This window comes from Aegilops tauschii, chromosome 4 (genome assembly GCF_002575655.3).
Source record: "Aegilops tauschii subsp. strangulata cultivar AL8/78 chromosome 4, Aet v6.0, whole genome shotgun sequence".
Classification (NCBI taxonomy): Eukaryota; Viridiplantae; Streptophyta; class Magnoliopsida; order Poales; family Poaceae; genus Aegilops; species Aegilops tauschii.
In genome coordinates, this window is record NC_053038.3 from 6859628 (window position 1) to 6877525 (window position 17898).

At 47.0% G+C, this 17898-nt stretch overlaps 1 protein-coding gene across 1 annotated transcript; it reads right to left on the minus strand.

The window, feature by feature from the left end:
* Positions 1-422: 422 nt before the first annotated feature.
* On the minus strand, positions 423-4053 carry LOC109768793 (FCS-Like Zinc finger 8). The gene is made up of 3 exons (XM_020327522.4): positions 3582-4053; positions 2657-3456; positions 423-787 (listed from the first exon to the last, which is right to left on the minus strand). Exons 2-3 carry the CDS (start codon positions 3421-3423, stop codon positions 709-711), a joined length of 846 nt encoding a protein of 281 aa, XP_020183111.1. The 5' UTR covers positions 3424-3456; positions 3582-4053; the 3' UTR covers positions 423-708.
* Positions 4054-17898: the final 13845 nt, after the last annotated feature.

The window sequence follows — 17898 nt, forward strand, 5'->3', positions numbered from 1 at the left end:
TGTTGCCAAGATGGTGGCTTCAGGCTTATTGATGTATCACCTTGTATGGTCTTTGTGAATAATTAATAATATGGCTGCATACATCGTCCAGATGCAGAGGCCGGGGGTATATCCTCCTTTTCTAAAAAAAAAGCTCCCACAAATATATAATGCAGCAACAAGAAAAAAACTAGGACAAAAAAATAGACCACAAACAGAGTAGATGTGTTCTAGACAGACCCTTGGAAAAAACCTAGAAAAATTGATGATTGACAAGCACTAGTGTTTTGTTTTGATCAGAGTGGATCTGTCAAAAAGCCATGTGGATGATTTTGCTTTCCCGGTAGTTCAATGAACACAGTTTCTTTCAGAGTGCATTCTGGGACAAATGGCTCCATTTCACCTCTAAATAGCCAAAATTTAACTTGCAGCACATGGCAGGGTAGAAGAACACTGGCATCAAATTTCATTTCAGTTAACTAGAACGTCGAACATCAGTCCCCGACAGCGCAACCTCTTGCAAAAGTGGGCAAAGGTCTTTTAATCCGCGGCAAAAGGCTAAAATCATTCTGTTCTCCATGACCAAAAAACACCATCCAGTCTTGCAAAGTCGAGAAGAAACAAAAAATGAAAGATAAATCTCATCTCGGTTATTCAGGGCCGTCGTCATGCCTTCTCCTCCGCTGAAATTCTCTTGTGAAATGCACCGTCCCTCCCCCGTTTAGCTAGCTAGCGCAGGTTGTCCACCGCTTCGTCGAAGAGCATTTCCCGGTACCGGCACTCGTCGCTGCAGAATGCTTTGCCACCCCTGAAGAAAGAAAGAAAGAAAGAAAGAAAGAAAAGGACCAATTATATCACAGAAATGTGCTAATAATGTCCAACTGATGAGTTATTTAAAAAAAGCAGAGCTTTTTGGGGGCAATTGATGTTCAAGTTACGCTCTTTGTGCAAAGCAAAGCAGAGGCACAAATAAAACTACTCTGATCGAGAAGATAGCATCTGAAATCGTGAGGCCGGCTAAAAGTTTTTGAGCGCATCTCCAGGCTAGTACAGTTTATCACTTCAATCCATGAGCAAAGACATGGCACAGATCCCTTTCCTATTGAACCAAACTCAACTCAGTATAATCTTTTGGCATAAGGCTGTCAACCTAGCAAGCATATACTCCTATGTGATTCTTTTTTTGTATTTGCGATGACGATGATAGCTGCTCCGGGTCATGGTCAGGAGTAGGCTTGGGACAGGGACCTGGTTTAGCATTTAGCAACATCATCAATTAGGATGCCAAATAGTTTAATCCCTAGGATGTTGTTAACATAATCCCCCAGGGGACCCAACATTAGGATAATGAGCTTCTTTTTGCATAGTTTTCTACGCGAAAGCGATGCGGAAGGAAACATTTTATTTTGTTCCCACCCAACGAGGCCTACTCTACTATATAAGCTCCAATAATGAAAAAGAATCGGACACATCCACGAAGATATATTGGCATAGTATAGAACTGCCATAATCTTGATGAAGTATATATACTGCAGATGTACTATCTTGATACTGCTACTAGTATCTATCAACAATCAGCGAGTTCAAATGGCTATGTGCGAGTTCAAATGCCTGTGTGCATCGCTTGATGCAGAGGATGGGGGTTATTCCTCCTTTTCGAAAACAATCAGCGATTTGATGATTACATAGATAAAACTTGCAATGATGAAGCGCTCCATGTCAAATTGCAGTAAGTAAAAACTGAGAACTTGATGTCAATGCGCAATTTTATCCGTCCCCTGCCTTGTATTTTTTTGTATTTGTGATGATGATGATGATGATAGCTGGTCCGGGTCATGGTCAAGAGTAGGCTTGGGACATGGATGCCGAATAGTCTATCCCTAGCTAGGAATTAGTTGTTAACATAATCCCCCGGGGCAGGGCCCCAACAGTAGGATAATGAGCTTCTTTTGCATAGTTTTCTACGTGAAAGCGATGTCGAATCAAAACAACTCCCTTACAAGGACATATTTTGTTCCCACCAAACAAGGCCTACTCTACTAATCAAGCTTCAATAACGAAGAAGAATCAGACCCATCCACAAAGATCCCTATTAACATATAAAACAGCCATGATCTTGATGAAGTATACTGCAGATGTATTATGCTGATACTGCTATATATCAACAATCAACGAGTTAATGATTTACGTACATATAACATGGAATGATGAAGCACTCATGTCAAATAAGTACTAGCAGTAACTAAAAACTGAGAGTTTGATGTCAGTGCATAATTTTATCCCTCCCCTGCCTTCCATCTACTCTGCATCTGATGCATACTACTTACTAGTAGTTGTGATAGTACATTCAGAAATTACATTCTGCTCCATGATGTCAATGCACATTTTTTTAGATGTAAATTGTGTTGTTTCAATACCTGCAGTGTAAGTTCACATCTAGCAGATCATGCATGTTGTCAAAATTCGTGTCTCCAAGCTTTGAGAACATCTTATATATTTAGCATGAACAGACCATTCGCACATATCATTATATAAGCAGAGCAAGCAGCAGAAACAGCCACATCAATCAATCATCAACATATATGCAGTGTCTATTAACCATATTTGGTACAAGAAAATTAGTGAAATGGCGAGTAATAAATCTTTAAAGAGATCTGCATACAGAAAGAAAACTCACCGATGGATGAAGATATCATTGGCATGCCCAAGTTGCCTGCGGCATGCATGGCAAGAGCTCAAGACACCGCTCGGCGGCACGGCATCACCGCCGCCGCCGGCGGTGCCCGGTCCGTTGTCCACGAGCACATCCCCGCAGCTCTCGACTATGCAGTCGTCGAAGATGTGCCTGGTCCTCGGGTTGGGGCCGCGGGAGATGACGCACGTGTAGTCCTCCGACATGGCCATTTCCCCGGCGGCGAACACCCGGGCGGTGGGCGAGCTCACGACCTCCGGCAGGAACCTCCTGGCCGGGGACAGGACGGCGTCCCGGTTCTTGACGCCGAACTCTATCGGGGAGGACACCAGCTCCACGGCCCTGCCCGAGGGGACCTGGATCCTGAGCTGCGACCCGAACACCACCTTGCGGCCGCCGGCCTTGGCGTCGCCGTGCTCCCGGAGCACGTCGGCGAGGCCGCCGGCGCCGGCCGGCTCCGGACCCAGAGCGGCCGTCTCCATGTGAGCCTTCCTGAGGCTTCGCTCCGAGAGGAAGGGCGGCAGGGCGGAGCAGCAGAACTGCTTGGTCTCGAGAATGGAGGTGGGGCTCATGGAGGAGGACGGCCCCTGCTCCGCGCCGTCCAAGAACCCGGCCTGCGGCAGCGCCATGTACGGCCTCGGGGAAGAAGAAGACTGAGCGGCGGCGGCGGCGGCGAGGGGCTCAGGTTGAGGCATGAGACCTCCTCCCCCGCCTCCGGCACCAACCGCTCTCCTCGATCTGTTCCGCAGCATCGCCTCAGACGGACGGACGGACGGACGGAGAACCTGTGGAGCAGGCAGGCAGGCAGGCCATGACCAACCATGAAAAAGACGGCAACTGCCGCGGAAGCTTTTGTTGTGTAGCTTTAAAGAATAATCAGCGACGGTGGCGCGGGGGCCGAAAAGCTCACCACAAAGCAACGTCCCCGGACGGAGGGATCGAGCCGGAACCGCTCCAACTACAATGGCCGCCGCCGCTCCCAACGCATTTGCCTCGATCTAGACTATGTCAGGAACCGGAGTCTCGTTCTGGAATCGAACGGGGCGCGAGGTGGAAGACGAGCAGGGCAGTTGTGGGCAAGGGAATGCTTGCCGAGGTAGGTAGCCGAGGAGAAGCAGGAGAGGAAAGCACAAATTCCGCCGGAAACCGCCCACAGATGAGCAACCAGCCGCCGAGAAAACCGCCGGAAAGCCGTCGGGCTTGGCTCGGCTTGGCTTGCGGTTGCTGGGTGGTGGGTCTGTGTATTTATACAGGTGGGGGGCGCGGAGTCGCCCGATCCATTTTTACCCCGGGGAAGTGGCAGCTCCTCCCACGGCCACGGGGGAAGGGGACATGGGAGAGAAGAGGAGGCCCTTATTTGAAATAAAATAAATAAACTGGGCACACTGGCAGAGAGGGACCTGTGGACACTAGCTCGGAGAACAATAATTGACCATCGTTTTTGATAAATTTTACTGTATTTATTTGCAACGAGTGCTACTACTAACTGTGATTGATGCGATCTTTGATGACGGAAGTGCAGTGTCTTAACTCGAGGGAGTACTGCTACAGTTGAGTTAATTGCACCTGTAAAAAAATTGGAATCTTTAATTGTGGTCATGCTAGTGATGATGACCGTGTTATCTTCGTTTGACATTATCTTTTGTGTGGAACTGTTCGATTCGTACGATAGAGTAGAGTGGATATGCGTTTCACTATGGCCCCACTTTAGACCTAATTGCAAGGATTTTTTTTTATTCAGCCTAACTCGTCGGAATTTTTTTCCTAGAGACTAAAGAACTTACGTCAGTTTTCAAGCGATTCAGAGCGAACGCTCTTCCTGCCATCCAGGCTGGTGCCATGTCACCACGAAATCGTTCGCGCAGTGAGAGAACCGAGCAAACCAAGCATGGTCGACATTCTTCATACATTTGCCATGTCGACATTTTTCCTACACGTGCCTGCAATCCTGTGTCCACTAGCTTCATTCTAGTTTTTCTTTTTCTTTTTACGAATAGAGCATGTGAGTGTGGAGGAAATTACCTCTCTGTACTCCCTCAGAGTCATGGTTGTTCTGAAATTGAATTGCTACAGGGGCTTCTTTCCCTATAACTTAAATTGGTACTGTGGAGTTTTAGAACTGCCATGTCTTTCTGTGATGGCAAGTTCACATGCGTTCCCACCGCAAATTTGCCATGGTTTTGCTCTGGAAACAACATGAATCTTTTATAATTGACATGTGTCCAATACGAATCTTTTATAATTGCCATGATCATAGTAGTTGCCATGTGAAACTATTTTTTCTACAAACACACACAATTTTGCCATGTTCAATGTGTTTTTTTTAAGTGACATGGCAATTTTTTTTTGACACATTGACATGGCAAAATTTAGAAAAAGTTAGTTTACTCAAACATAGCATATTCGGATTTTTTTATTAATTTGTTTGTACTATGCACATAGAAATTTCAGAGTTTTCTTTTTGTCCCCACAAATTGTGGAAATTTTTAAAATAAATTTGCAAGGTCACATGGCAAATTTATGAGTTTTGCTCTTTCTAAATCATGGCAATTGTTTTTTTTAATTGTAATTTCACAGGGCAAATTTGGGAATTTTAATTTTTCCAAATTATGACATTTTTTACATTTCCACTTTCTCACATGGCAAATCTAGCCTTTTTATTTTCTAAATCAAGGCAACCTTGCTGATTTTTAAAAATGTCCACATTGCAAGTTTAGTACTTTTGGGGAAATATGTAATAATCACATGGAAAATTGGGGAATCTTTGATTTTCTAAATCATGGGATATTTAAAAAAATGTTTCAATTTGTCACATGGAAAATTTATTGACACCTATATTTTGTCATGGAAAAACATTTTGCCATGGCAAACTTGGTACGTGATTTTGTGCTCACCTTTTTATAAACTTTTCGCCATAGATGACGACATCTTTTTCGCCATGAATTAGAGAACATCTTTTTATAATGTTTACCATCATTTTGTATAGGGTTTTATATTTTTTCTTGCAGTGGATTGTGAAAATTTTGTTATGTGCTTGTCTTTGCCATGGAGCATGGGAAATTCATACTACTATATGCCTACATTTTAAATACAAAAATGGAAAACTATATACATTTTCTGATGACAACTTAATATGCCTATTTACAATGACAGATTTTATACATATTCGTTGGCAATTTTGCAGGAAATCTCTTGCTCTACTTGTATGTCCATTTTGTGATGTTTTATTACTATCATGGATATTAAAGAATTTTAGTATGTGTTTTTATAGACAATTAGCAAACTCATGCTATATAATGGCAAGTCTATTTTTTCTGTTTGATGGTAACCATTTCTGTTTTATTTTGATATTTTTCTTATTTTATAATGGTTTGAATCTCATTTGGCCAATATTTGATACGTGCTTTGCACATGCAAGCGTACTAGTTTGAAGCAAAAAAAATTACTACTACCGCTGTACCAAAAATATAAGATGTACGTCTTATATTTTGATACGGAGGGAGTACTGCATTTTTGTCGTATTGTGCAACCATTTGACTGCATAACTAAACATAAAAAATCATTTTTCTCATTTACGATTATATTTTTATTTATCTATTTTTTGCGAGGCTATTTTATTTTTGTTTATGTATGCTCGTCTGGGAGCAGATCATTTTCTCTTTGGCGGGGGTGCAAATCAAATATTCCTATTTGATTAAAAGTGTGTGTCATATTCATGCCTACCTACAGTGACAAATTTTATACATATTCGATGGCAATGTTTGTAGGAAATCTCTTTGTTCTACTCGTATGTCCATTTGTAATTTTTTTTAATTACTATCATGGCAATTAAAGAATTTTAGTATGTGCTCTCATATAGAATTAGCAAATTCATGCTATATCTCAAGGAAAATATATTTTATGGCAACCATTTTTGTCCTTTTGTCATTCTACTTGTTTTATACTGGTGTGAATCTCATTTGGCCAAGCGTTTGATATGTGCATTGCGCGTGCAAGTTTACTAGTTTGAAGCATTGTCACATTGTGCAACCATTTGACTAGACATAAAAATCAATTATTTTTCATTTATGATTATATTTCTTATTTATGTGTTTTTTGTGAGCGTTTTATTTATTTATGTATATGTATTCTCATCTAGAATAAATAACATTATAGAGAACCACCCACCATTGGTTGGATAGACAGGAATGGTGGACGTACCTCAATTTTTTTGCGGTGCCGCAAAAATGCTTCTATTTGATTAAATGTGTGTCTCATTCATACAGAATAATGGAGACGGTGTCATCTTGACGATCTCAATCTTTAGTGCCTTCAAAAAAAAAAACCTCTGCATTCACCCGTTCGTTTTGCTTGAATTTTGTACCCCCTCTCCTTCAGTTAGGCACAAGGAGTTTTTTCTATTGTTGAACGGCCACGGTTCTCTTTTGGGTCATTTCACGTCGTCCCACCGTAAGGCAACTTCAGCGTACAACCCCAAACGGACGCCCGTTTGGTCCAGATTTTGTTCGTTTGGGACGGACAATAGGAACGTGTCCGGACCTTTTTTGGGATGCAGTGTCTGTGCGCCCTGCGCGCGGACGTATCGTTTGGCCGCATCCTGTTCGCCTCCTTTTTCAAACGCAAATATTTGAATAAACCACACCCGTAGTTCATGTCGGTGGCCCTGGTTCACGCCGGCAACACAACCCGCCTACACGACCTTGCCGGCAACGCAGACAGCCTCTAAAATGAATAGTTTTGTTGCTGGCGACACAACCAGCCTACAAAATGAATAGGTTTGTTGCTGGCACCCATGCCAGCCTCCAAAAAGAACGGCCACGGTCGAACAGACCACCTAGTTCAGTCCGTCGGCATCGAACATCTCCTTCTGCGAGGCCTCGAACCAGCTCCTCGTCTTCTCGCTCATCTTGCTCTAGTCCACGCTCATGATCGCTAGCGCCGCCTTCTTTGCTTTGGTTGCGGCATTGGCGGCCTCGATGTAGTCGCCGCCAAGTCCACGCTCATGATCGCTAGCGCCGCCTCCGTCTGGTATGTCCGTTTTACCTCAAACGAACGCATCCGAATAGCATGGGGTCGCGTGCTGGAGTTGGACTAAGTAGCAGGACAGTGATCTGGCCTGATAATAATGATGGAAACAAATAATAGTCGCGCGACAGTGAATTCGTACGCTACGCGAGAGGTCATTTCGCATCAGAGGACGCTGATGATGCCCTGGCCGTCGCCCCGATGATGATCTGTACGACTGAGGCAGAGGCACGTACGCTTAGGATGGAGCAAGTTTGAAGTTTCAACGCCGAAACAGTTCACGCATAGTAGATGATCTTGAGTAGATGAGGTCTCCGATATGTGTTCGGACGGACCTACTGCCTAGCAGCAGTAGCACGCTGACAAAGTGGGCGCGGTGCGTTGGCCTAAGCTTAGCGTGGTGCCCATGCCGTACCATGCGCTACGTCTCGCCTGCGTCGGTCCAGACCGTGTCCAGTGCGACGAGCGGCATCATTCATCGCCGGCGATTCGCGGCTGCTGGTTGCTCGCAGCGCAGAAGCAGGCGTGTCGGATGGGAACGAGGCAGCGCTGGAGCCGAGCGTGCACGAGGTCTTCTCCTCTTTTACTAAGACTACCAACAGTGGAAGTAACATAGATAGTAACATCACACACAAGCAATAAATAAAGAAAGAGAGACATGTGGTAACATAGCTAGTTAGACTACCCACAGTGGGAGTAACATAGATGGTAACATCACACTTATCTAGGCAAAATAGATGATGTGGCATCTAATTAATGAAGAAAGAAAGGCATGTGGTAACATAACTAGTTACTGTAACATCACACATATCAAGAAAAGATGAGTCTACAACGTAATAAATAAAGTGATGCATGACACAACACTATGTTACTACCCACTGTGGAGGTAGTAACATAAACTAGTAACATATGCATGTTACTAGTCTAAGTTACTACCCATTGTGTTACTAGTAGTATGAGTAACATCACACATATCAAGGCAAGATGAGTCTATAGCTTAATAAATGAAGTGTTGCATGTTACTCCCCACTATAGAGGTAGCATGTTACTACTCTATGTTACTACCCATTGTGGCTAGTCTAACCCGCGCGCAGGCGCAGCACAGTGCCGTGCCCGTGCCCGTGCGTGCTGCAGAATCTAGCCACACCACAGGAAGGCCTTCGTACAAAAAGCCTTCCTCCCCTCGACTTGGAAAAGCCTTTCTCCCCTTGATCTTCGCCGACGAGCCTGTGGATTCGCCTCCCCTTCGTCTGCCTCTCCGGCGGTCGATGGCGGGGAGGAGAATCCTGTTGTCTCGATCTCCGCTGACGAGCCTGTGGATTCGCCTCCCCTTTGAACGGATGGCGGCGCTCCTTCTTCGAGTCAGTTTTTCGGGTCCTGATCCTCCTCAACTTCGTCCGTTGAGACGGATTAGATGGAGCTACGTGTAGATTCTCGCTAGCTCCTTGGGGCCGCAAGGTTAGGTTTTCTCGTCGTGCATACGCAACGACGATATTTGGTGTCAGGTTTTTCAGATCGATTCAAGGATTCACGGCGACGACTGCGGCTCCAGGGCGGGTCCTTAGGGCCACGTGCGCAAAGACTTTCCAGCTGTCATTGACAAGGTCAGGCCGGCTTCGGTATGGCAGCGACGGCAACGGCGCGTCGACGGCTCGTTCTGGCTACGGCTATGGTCGTTCGGTGGTTCATGGATCTCGGTGTAAGTTTTATTATGTTTGCGGTGATTTGTACTTCCGATGAATCTTTATAATAAATCTGATCATTTTCGCAAAAAATGGAGACGGCGTCATCTTTTTTTTGCGGAAACTTTTGATCTATTCATTCAGTCATGACAGTACAACGAACACAAGAAATAATAAAAATTACATCCAGATTCCTAGACCACCTGACGACGACTACAGCCACTGAAGCAACCCGAAGGTGCGCCACCATCATCGCCCCTCTCTCACCGGAGCCGGGCACAGCTTGTTACAGTAGAAAGCCGTCGTGCTAAGGCCCCATGTGATCCAACCCGAAGAGACATGAACAAAGACGAACAAAGATCGAACCCGAGGGGATCCACCAAAAACATCCACCGATCGAATCCACCAAAAACATCCACCGACCGAATCCCGCGAGATCCGATGGAGACACACCTTCACACGCCCTCCGGCGATGATAGACGCACCACCAGGACGGGTGCTAGGCGGGTACAACATTATTCCATGTTCAAAAGCCACCGCAGTCTCATCTTACCGAGCAGGACACAAACTCTAACAAAATTTAAAGAAGCACCTAAACACAGAGCCCTCCCGTCGGCAAAGGCCGGGGGCCATCGGGCACCCATGGCCACAGGAGTCATGCGGGATCGATGGTGCCACCGAGGGGAGACAGAAACCCTAGACGCCTTTTTTTTAGAGAGACAAAGGGATAACGCTTGTCCTATGTTCGAGATAACGATCTCAATCTTGAGTGCCTTTAAAAGAAAAAAGAATCTGTAGGTGCATTCACCATCTCGTTTTGCTTGAATTTTTTTCGACAAAGAGTTTTTTTTTTGGTTGAACGGTCACGTTTCTCTTTTGGGCCATTTCACGTCGTCCCGCCATAAGTAGCAGGACAGCGATCTGGCCCGATAATAATGGAAACAAATAATAGTCGCGCGACAGTGAATTGGTACGCCACGCGAGAGGTCATTTCGCATCAGAGGAGGCTGATGATGCCTTGGCCATCACATTTGTCGTCGCTCTGTACGCAGTACCACGTAGTACGTACGACTGAGGCAGAGGCACGTACGCGTAGGCGCTGTGCTTTCCTTCCTTGAATCCTTGTTTACGCTGGGGAACGTCGATGCACGGATGGAGCAAGTTTGAAGTTTCAACGCCGAAACAGTTCGCGCATAGTAGATTAGGTCTCCGATATGCGTTCGGACGGACCCGCCTAGCAGTACTAGCACGCTGACGAAGTGGGCCGCGCGGTGCGTTGGCTTAGCGTGGTGCCCGCGCCGTACGCTACGCCTCGCCTGCGTCGGTCCGGACCTCATTCGTCGCCGGCGATTCTCGACTGTTGGTTGCTCGCAGCGCAGGAGCAGGCGTGTCGGGTGGGAACGAGGCAGCGCGGGAGCCAACCAAACTCGCGCGCAGGCGCAGCGCAGCGCAGTGCCGTGCCCGTGCCCGTGCGTGCTGTCTGTAGAATCTAGCCGGACGCTGCGGATAAGGCAGGGGCGCTGGTGTGGTGATGGTGACGCCGGCGAGGGGCGCCGAGTTCGAGGCCAACAGGGGTACCCGTACTAATTATGCATGCGTCCGTCCGGGCAAATGAAATGAATGCTGCCTGTCCCCGAGAAAGGGCGAGCCTGTAGCCCCGCCCCGGGCCGTGCGTTCGGCTTCACCACTCAAGCTTTGGTTGTCTCCGTTCGATGATAGGTTAAACCCCGTCTACAGCTGCGGACAGCAAATCCAACCCTCAAACGCTGGCGAATACGTTCGGACGTGTTCATGGACACAAGAACAGTGAGTCAGTGACCGGTTACGTCTTAAATTAGCTTCTACATTCGGATAACTCATACTAGAAACTTTAGATCCATACAAAAGCATTTACCGAGAAAATTCACGTACTACGTAGGTCAAGTAACCTATACTACCCTAATCCTTGTCGGGGACGTCCACTATCTCCGTGCCCGGCTCCGGATACATGAGCGGTAGCCGCAGCTCCGGTTCCAGCCGGATGAACCGTCGGTTGGCCTTCACATAGGCCTCATTCTGGATGGACTCCGGGATGGCCTGCTGCTCCGCCATCTCGGCTTCTTGAGCGACCGCGAACTCCACCCCGCGTCATCCATGTCGAAGCCCGGAGCCGGCGCCAACTCCTCCTCCGGCTGCTCCGCCACCTCCATTGAAGCCGGCTGCTGCTCCCCTTCCTCCTCCTTCTCCTGCTCCGGCAAGTTCGGAGGCAAGCCGGCAACGATGCGGGCGGCGCGCCTCGCCCGGATCTCCTGCTCAATCTCGAAACGGGCGTTCCCGCGTGAGAAGAGTATAGGTAGTCTTCTTTTGCGAACCATGGCAAAGCCGGAGGACGTGGGAAGAGCAGCAGAGCGGGAGAGAGGTGGTGGATGGGCACGGGTTGGCGGCGCGGAGAGGGAGGAGGTGGATGTGGCGAGGGTTGGGGGACGCCAACCGGCTTAAATAGCCGAATTTGGCCTCGGGCGGCGAGTCAGAGTAGTGCCACGCGACGTTCACACCCTCATCGGAGGATACACCCGTTAGACAGCGGGGTTTCCGGGTGATTCCATGTGGGACCCCATCGTCAGTCCCACGTGGCGGATGCACCCGAGTGCCCCCATATCCGCCCTAGATTTGGGCTGGATATGAGGGTGCCGGTCAGGCTGGTCGTTTGAGGCCCATTTAAGAAGCCCGTCTGGGTCATTTTTTTATGACCGCTCAGTGACCGGACCGTCCGGCCAGGTGTTTGAGACGGGTTTGGGGCGCCCGGCTGTAGATGCTCTTAGACCATCTATAGCCACAATAGATTGATTTAGGCTAACTCCAAGGTGGCGATCCATTTGGTCTGCTCGTGTCCGTTTGTTCTTCGTAGATAAAAAAACGCAGCCCAACACGGTGATGCAAACGGACAGGTGTCCCTTTGTTCGCCGACAACGACCCATTTTTGGCTTAAATTTGTGTCAGGTTTGCATCGTCATGGACGAGCGCAGCGCCCTCCTTTGTCTCCCCTACCTGCCCGTCAGTGGCACAACGACCCAATTTCCCCCTCTCTCGCAAAGTCGCCCCCTCCCCTTTTTTTCTCTCTACAGAAGAAATCATTATGCTGGGTATACCGAGAAGATGTTGCTGTTGAACATCCCCTAATGTGTTCCGCAACCAACAACACTGGTGCAGCCAATATAACAAACAAACAAAAAGTAGAGCTGAAAAACACCTTGTCGGCAGCGGTTGATCGATTGCGGTGACAGAGCTAGCATGGAGCAGCGTTGTCACTATATAATCCATGATACACTGATTAAAGTACTCATAGAGGCTAGCTACTTGAGTCTGAGAAGAAATATAACTACACGAGATATCTAAATTGGAAAAGTCCATATGCTTGTGCTGCAAAAACTCGTTTTACTGGAAGAACAGACAATTTTTTAGTATATTTTTTCTTCGAAACAGAGATATAAGCTTTACCTCGATTATTTTTCGACAAAAAGAATATATTAATATAACAAAGATATCAATTACACCCAACCTCTGCAACAACGAAATGCCCTACAGACATTACGGATGCACACACCCCTACAACAAAAAGGAAGAAGGAAAAAAAACAAAAGATCCCGCTACGGTGATCAAAACCATGTAGCCGCAACACAAACCACTGCAAAGGCATCACCTGAAGTCCAAATTCTCCAAAAGCGACGCCTTCAAGAAGTAAACACTACACAAGCGTCGTCGCCGTCCGATCATAGATCTCATATTTTCATCCTGGAGAAAGTCCGTGCTCTAAAAACAATGCTTTCAACAAGATCATTACCAGACACAACCACTTAAGGCCAGACCTTGGATTTTCACCTGAAAGATAAGGCTATGTACTCCTTCTGTGCCGCCCTCCCCGCTTGCCGATGTCGCTGCTACAAGTCAGGAGACACCAAGCAAAGCAAAGTCATCATCGTCTTGAAGACTCAGTCTGCCGTTACTCACTAGTGCAGAACCGGGCTTTAGTGCCGGTTCGTAAGGGCCTTTAGTGCCGGTTCTGCAACCGGCACTAAAGAGTGTAGACTAAAGCCCCCCCCCTTACTACCGGTTCGGCACGAACCGGCGCTAAAGTGCCACCACGTGGCACGAGCCAGGCCCGGGTGCTGGTAGACCATTAGTACCGGTTGGTAGCACCAACCGGTACTAAATGTTTGGGAGGGGGGGTTTGGTTTTAATTTTTATTTTTCCATTAATTTTGTGTTTTCCATTTAATTCTTTTTTGTTTGCTGGTATTTTACGATACTACATATTGTACACGTTATGCATATATATAAATAGATTTTCTCGTAGAACCGATCATATATATATAATCGAAAGTCTCACAACCACCATTAATTATTCACACATACACATGTATATATTTACAATTTCTCCTACATGTTGCCTTGGTGCCTTCGGAGCACGATGACAAGTGGTTCATGGGGGCGGTAGCGGGTAATAGTATTCTCCTTTGGGATCTATGACCTGGTCTAGCAAAAATCCCGCTATTTCCTCTTGAAGTGCTCGTATGCGCTCCTCTGATAGGAGCTGGTCCCGCACCTCTTTGAACTGTTAAGAAGGAGATCAATATGCATGTGTATTAGTTGTGTGACTAGATATCGACAATCATGTATGATTTGTGAATAGTGTTCTGGCAAACGTACCCAGTCCTGTCTATCAGATTTGCTCCTTTCAGACGCCATCATGCGAATGTTCTCGCAAACGTAGTATGCACACACTTCAGTCCTCGGCGCCTGCTTCAGGGACTTTACGAGAATAGAATTTAATCAGATAATAATTAATCAAGCATGTTAATTAATTAATGGTATTGAAACAAGAATTAAAGAGATGGTAGCTAGCTAGCTAGTACTACTTAATTACTTACCTTGGGTCGATACCAACATAGCTTTTGGCGCCATTTTCCTGGAGTCACCTTGATGTACTTGCCCAAGCCCTGCCCGCCGGCAAAAAAAATTAATAAAGGGGGTTATTAAAAATAGTTCATATCAGGAAATGACGAACTAAATAGGCCGAGATATAGTTAATAATGATTGAAATAACCTGTCGACTATCCCCTTCACGATGTTGTAGTCACTATCTTTTTTAAGTAGTGAGTCCAGTACTTCAACTTTTTCTTCGTCAACTTTAATGTCTAACAAAATCCAGTGGAAGCTGCATGCGCATACGTTTGCATGTATAAATTAAGCGGGCATGTGCATAACACTAATCAACTATAACCCTAAACCCTATACACTTATTAACATCTAGCTAGTAAGCAAAAACAGAATTTGTAGTACAAGACAGTGTGACTCACTCGAAGTTGTAAGGAATTAGTATATCTTCATTGCTATTGAGGCGCTTCAAGAACTCTACCATGCATTTCTCTACATCTTGTCTAAACCATTCCAATTTCCATGTGTATTCATTAACGGTATTTGGGTCAATGAACCCAATGCCATAGCGTCCAGCTTTTTTCATTTCATACATCTTCATCCTGCATAATACCACAGAAAAGAATATATAGTGAGGATATATAATTACAGATAATTAATGATCAATCAATGAGCACTAGAGCTAGCTTGAGACTTAAATTACAGAAAGAAAACACTTACAGACAATAGCAACTCACGATAGATTTGTCGAGTGCATCTTGATTGAATAACTGAAATAGTTCTGAATACTCATCGGACAGAGCTTTCTGATTGAAGTAATGATCTTCCTCGACTTGCACCATGAGGGACTCTCGATTGGAAATCTTGGTAATTTTCATGTACCAATCATGCAATTCATACATTCTCGTTGGGAGGTTCTTGACCTCCTCGGGCTCGACCAAAGGTTGGCCCCGGACATATTTCCGTTTTATTTCCCCCTCTCTAAGCGGAGACATGGGCTCGATATCGAGGAGTTGTCCAACAGTGATCTTGAGCATTCCAGCCTGCATTATATGCTCCTCGGTCATTACCACATCGCCCAGCTCGGGAACATAAATGGTTTGCCCACAATAATATTGGGCGCGCGTACTCTCATGTGTTGTTGGCACAACAAGCGGGGGGGGGGGGGGGGGTCGATTGCGCCGCCTGTTCTCCCAGCTGGGGAACGGTTTTCCCGCATTTTTGACAGCTGCTTGTTGGCTCGAGCTCGAGCTCGCTTCTTTCTGTAGTCGTGCTCGATGTGCCTTCCTGATTTGGCGCTCATAGTCTGAGTCAACAGGCTTGGGAGCTGGTGGTCTAGCCATACGAATGAAGTGGTCACACTTTTCCTCAGGCACTTTCTCCCTCGGCGGCGGTGCCGGTTTCGGTCCAAAATGGGCGTCCACTTGGGCCCGCACTATGGCATCGTTTTGCTCCTCGGTCATGTCGTAAGGCCTCTGAGGAAGAGGAGCGAGGCTTGGACCATATTTATATCGCTTGTCTCCACCTGTACTTCATGTACTACCTCGACTCGTACTGCTACGCACCATAGTTGCGGCGTGTCTTCTGCGATTGCCGAGGCGGCGGAGACGGCTGATGTGGCTGAGTTGGAGCAGGAGGAGTGGCCTGACGCTGTGCTGGACTTGAAGCAGGAGGTGTGGCCGGACACGGTGTCGGACTTGAAACAGGAGGAGTGGCCTGACGCTGTGCCGGACTTGAAGCAGGAGTATGCTCACGCGTTCGTGGACTTGGAGGAGCGGGAGTCTGCTAACACGGTGGCGGACTTCGAGGAGGAGTCGGTTCACGCGTTCGTGGACTTGGAGGAGCGGGAGTCTGCTGACTCGGTGGCGGACTTCGAGGAGGAGTCGGCAGACGCGGTGTCGGTGGACTTCGAAAGACGATGCAATCCTTTCTCCATAGGATGATACGATGTATGGCCTCTCCCAGTGTGTGCTCGTCGTCACCTCCAGGAATGTCAAGCTGTAGCCCCGAATATGGGTCCACCACCTCATCAACCAAGACACGAGGATAGCCCGCTGGAATCGGGGCGCAATGGAAGGTTGCTTCGGGTAATTGTAAAAGCAACGGCGTCCGCCACCTTCATGGATATGTTCTTCATTTTGAAGTGTAGCTCACAGTTAGTGTTCTCTATGATGTCATCCACAGGGTATGTATCCAGCAGTGCGTCGCCCGGGGCGGAACCAACGCTGCTTCTCGGCATGGATGGGACGGTGCTATCCAATGCTGGATGATCATCCGCTTGCTGCTGCCGCTGCTGAGACCCCCTTTCCTGGCTAAGTGAGTCGATCTGCTGCTGATGCTGCTAGAATTTGAGTGCCAAGTCCGCGTGCCTTGCTTCTAGGCCTTGAAGGCGTTCCGCGTCCTGCTTCCTCTGCTCCTCCTCCAGCTTCCTCTTCTTCTCCTCCTCCATCTTCTTTCTTGCACGGGTCCTGTAGTCGGCGTTCCATTCCGAAAAGCCCTCATACCAGGGAATAACGCCCTTGCCTCGTGTTCTTCCCGGGTGTTCAGGATTTCCCAGGGCGCGCGTAAGCTCGTCGTTCTCTCTGTTGGGCGTGAACACCCCCTTTCGAGCAGCTTCTATTGCGTCAAGTAACTTTTGTTCTGCTCCTTTTAGACTTGCCTTCTTCGAAACGTCGCCTGTCTTCGGGTCCAACGCCCCCCATGCGCATAGAACCAAGTTCTGCACCTGGGGGGCCAGTTCCTAGTAACCGGAGTGACCCCTGCATCCTCCATCTCTTGCTCAGACTTATCCCACTTAGGCAGTGCCACAGCGTAGCCACCTGGACCCAGCCTATGGAACTGCGTCTTTTTTGCGGCATTGGCCTTGTTTTTTCTCGACCGTTCCTTAGATAATTCTGATTCCTTGAATTTCACGAAAGCGGGCCAGTGTTCTCTTTGCTTCTCCAGTGTTCCCTTGAATTCTGGAGTCTTCCTTTCTGCAGCGAGGGAGTTGGCCCATACAGTTTTCTTGTGGGTGTTGAATGCAATTGCCATCTTCTTAAGAGCAACGTCCTTGACTTTCTGCACATCTACATCAGTGAAATAATCTGGTAGGGTGAAATGTTCCATCAGAGATTTCCAAAGCTTTTGTTTTGCTCTGTCGTCGACCCAAGTAACATCTGGTGTTTAGTTTTTGGCTCTTTCCATTCTTGAATGGAGATCGGGAGTTGGTCCTTCACAAGAACTCCGCACTGACGAACGAACTTGTTCGCAATGTTCTTAGGCGTGAGGGGTTCGCCACTAGATTTGATGGAATCGATGTTGTACTTTACACCCTCCTTCAACTTTTTGCCCGGGCCGCGCTTTGTCCTGCTGTCTGTAGAAGCAGATTTGCTCGATCCGGAGGGCTGAAAGAAGAAAGATCGATTCGTTAATATATCTTCAAATAAAAAAACATGTGATGATCACTAGATGCCTGCTTATATAAATATACCTCGCCGGTAGTCTTTGTTATTTCAAGATCAACATTGTATTCGTCATCATAATCATTGTCTGCGTCATCATAATCATAATCATAATCATAGTTCATGACTTCATTAGCTCGGTCGTCGAGATCGAATATCTTATC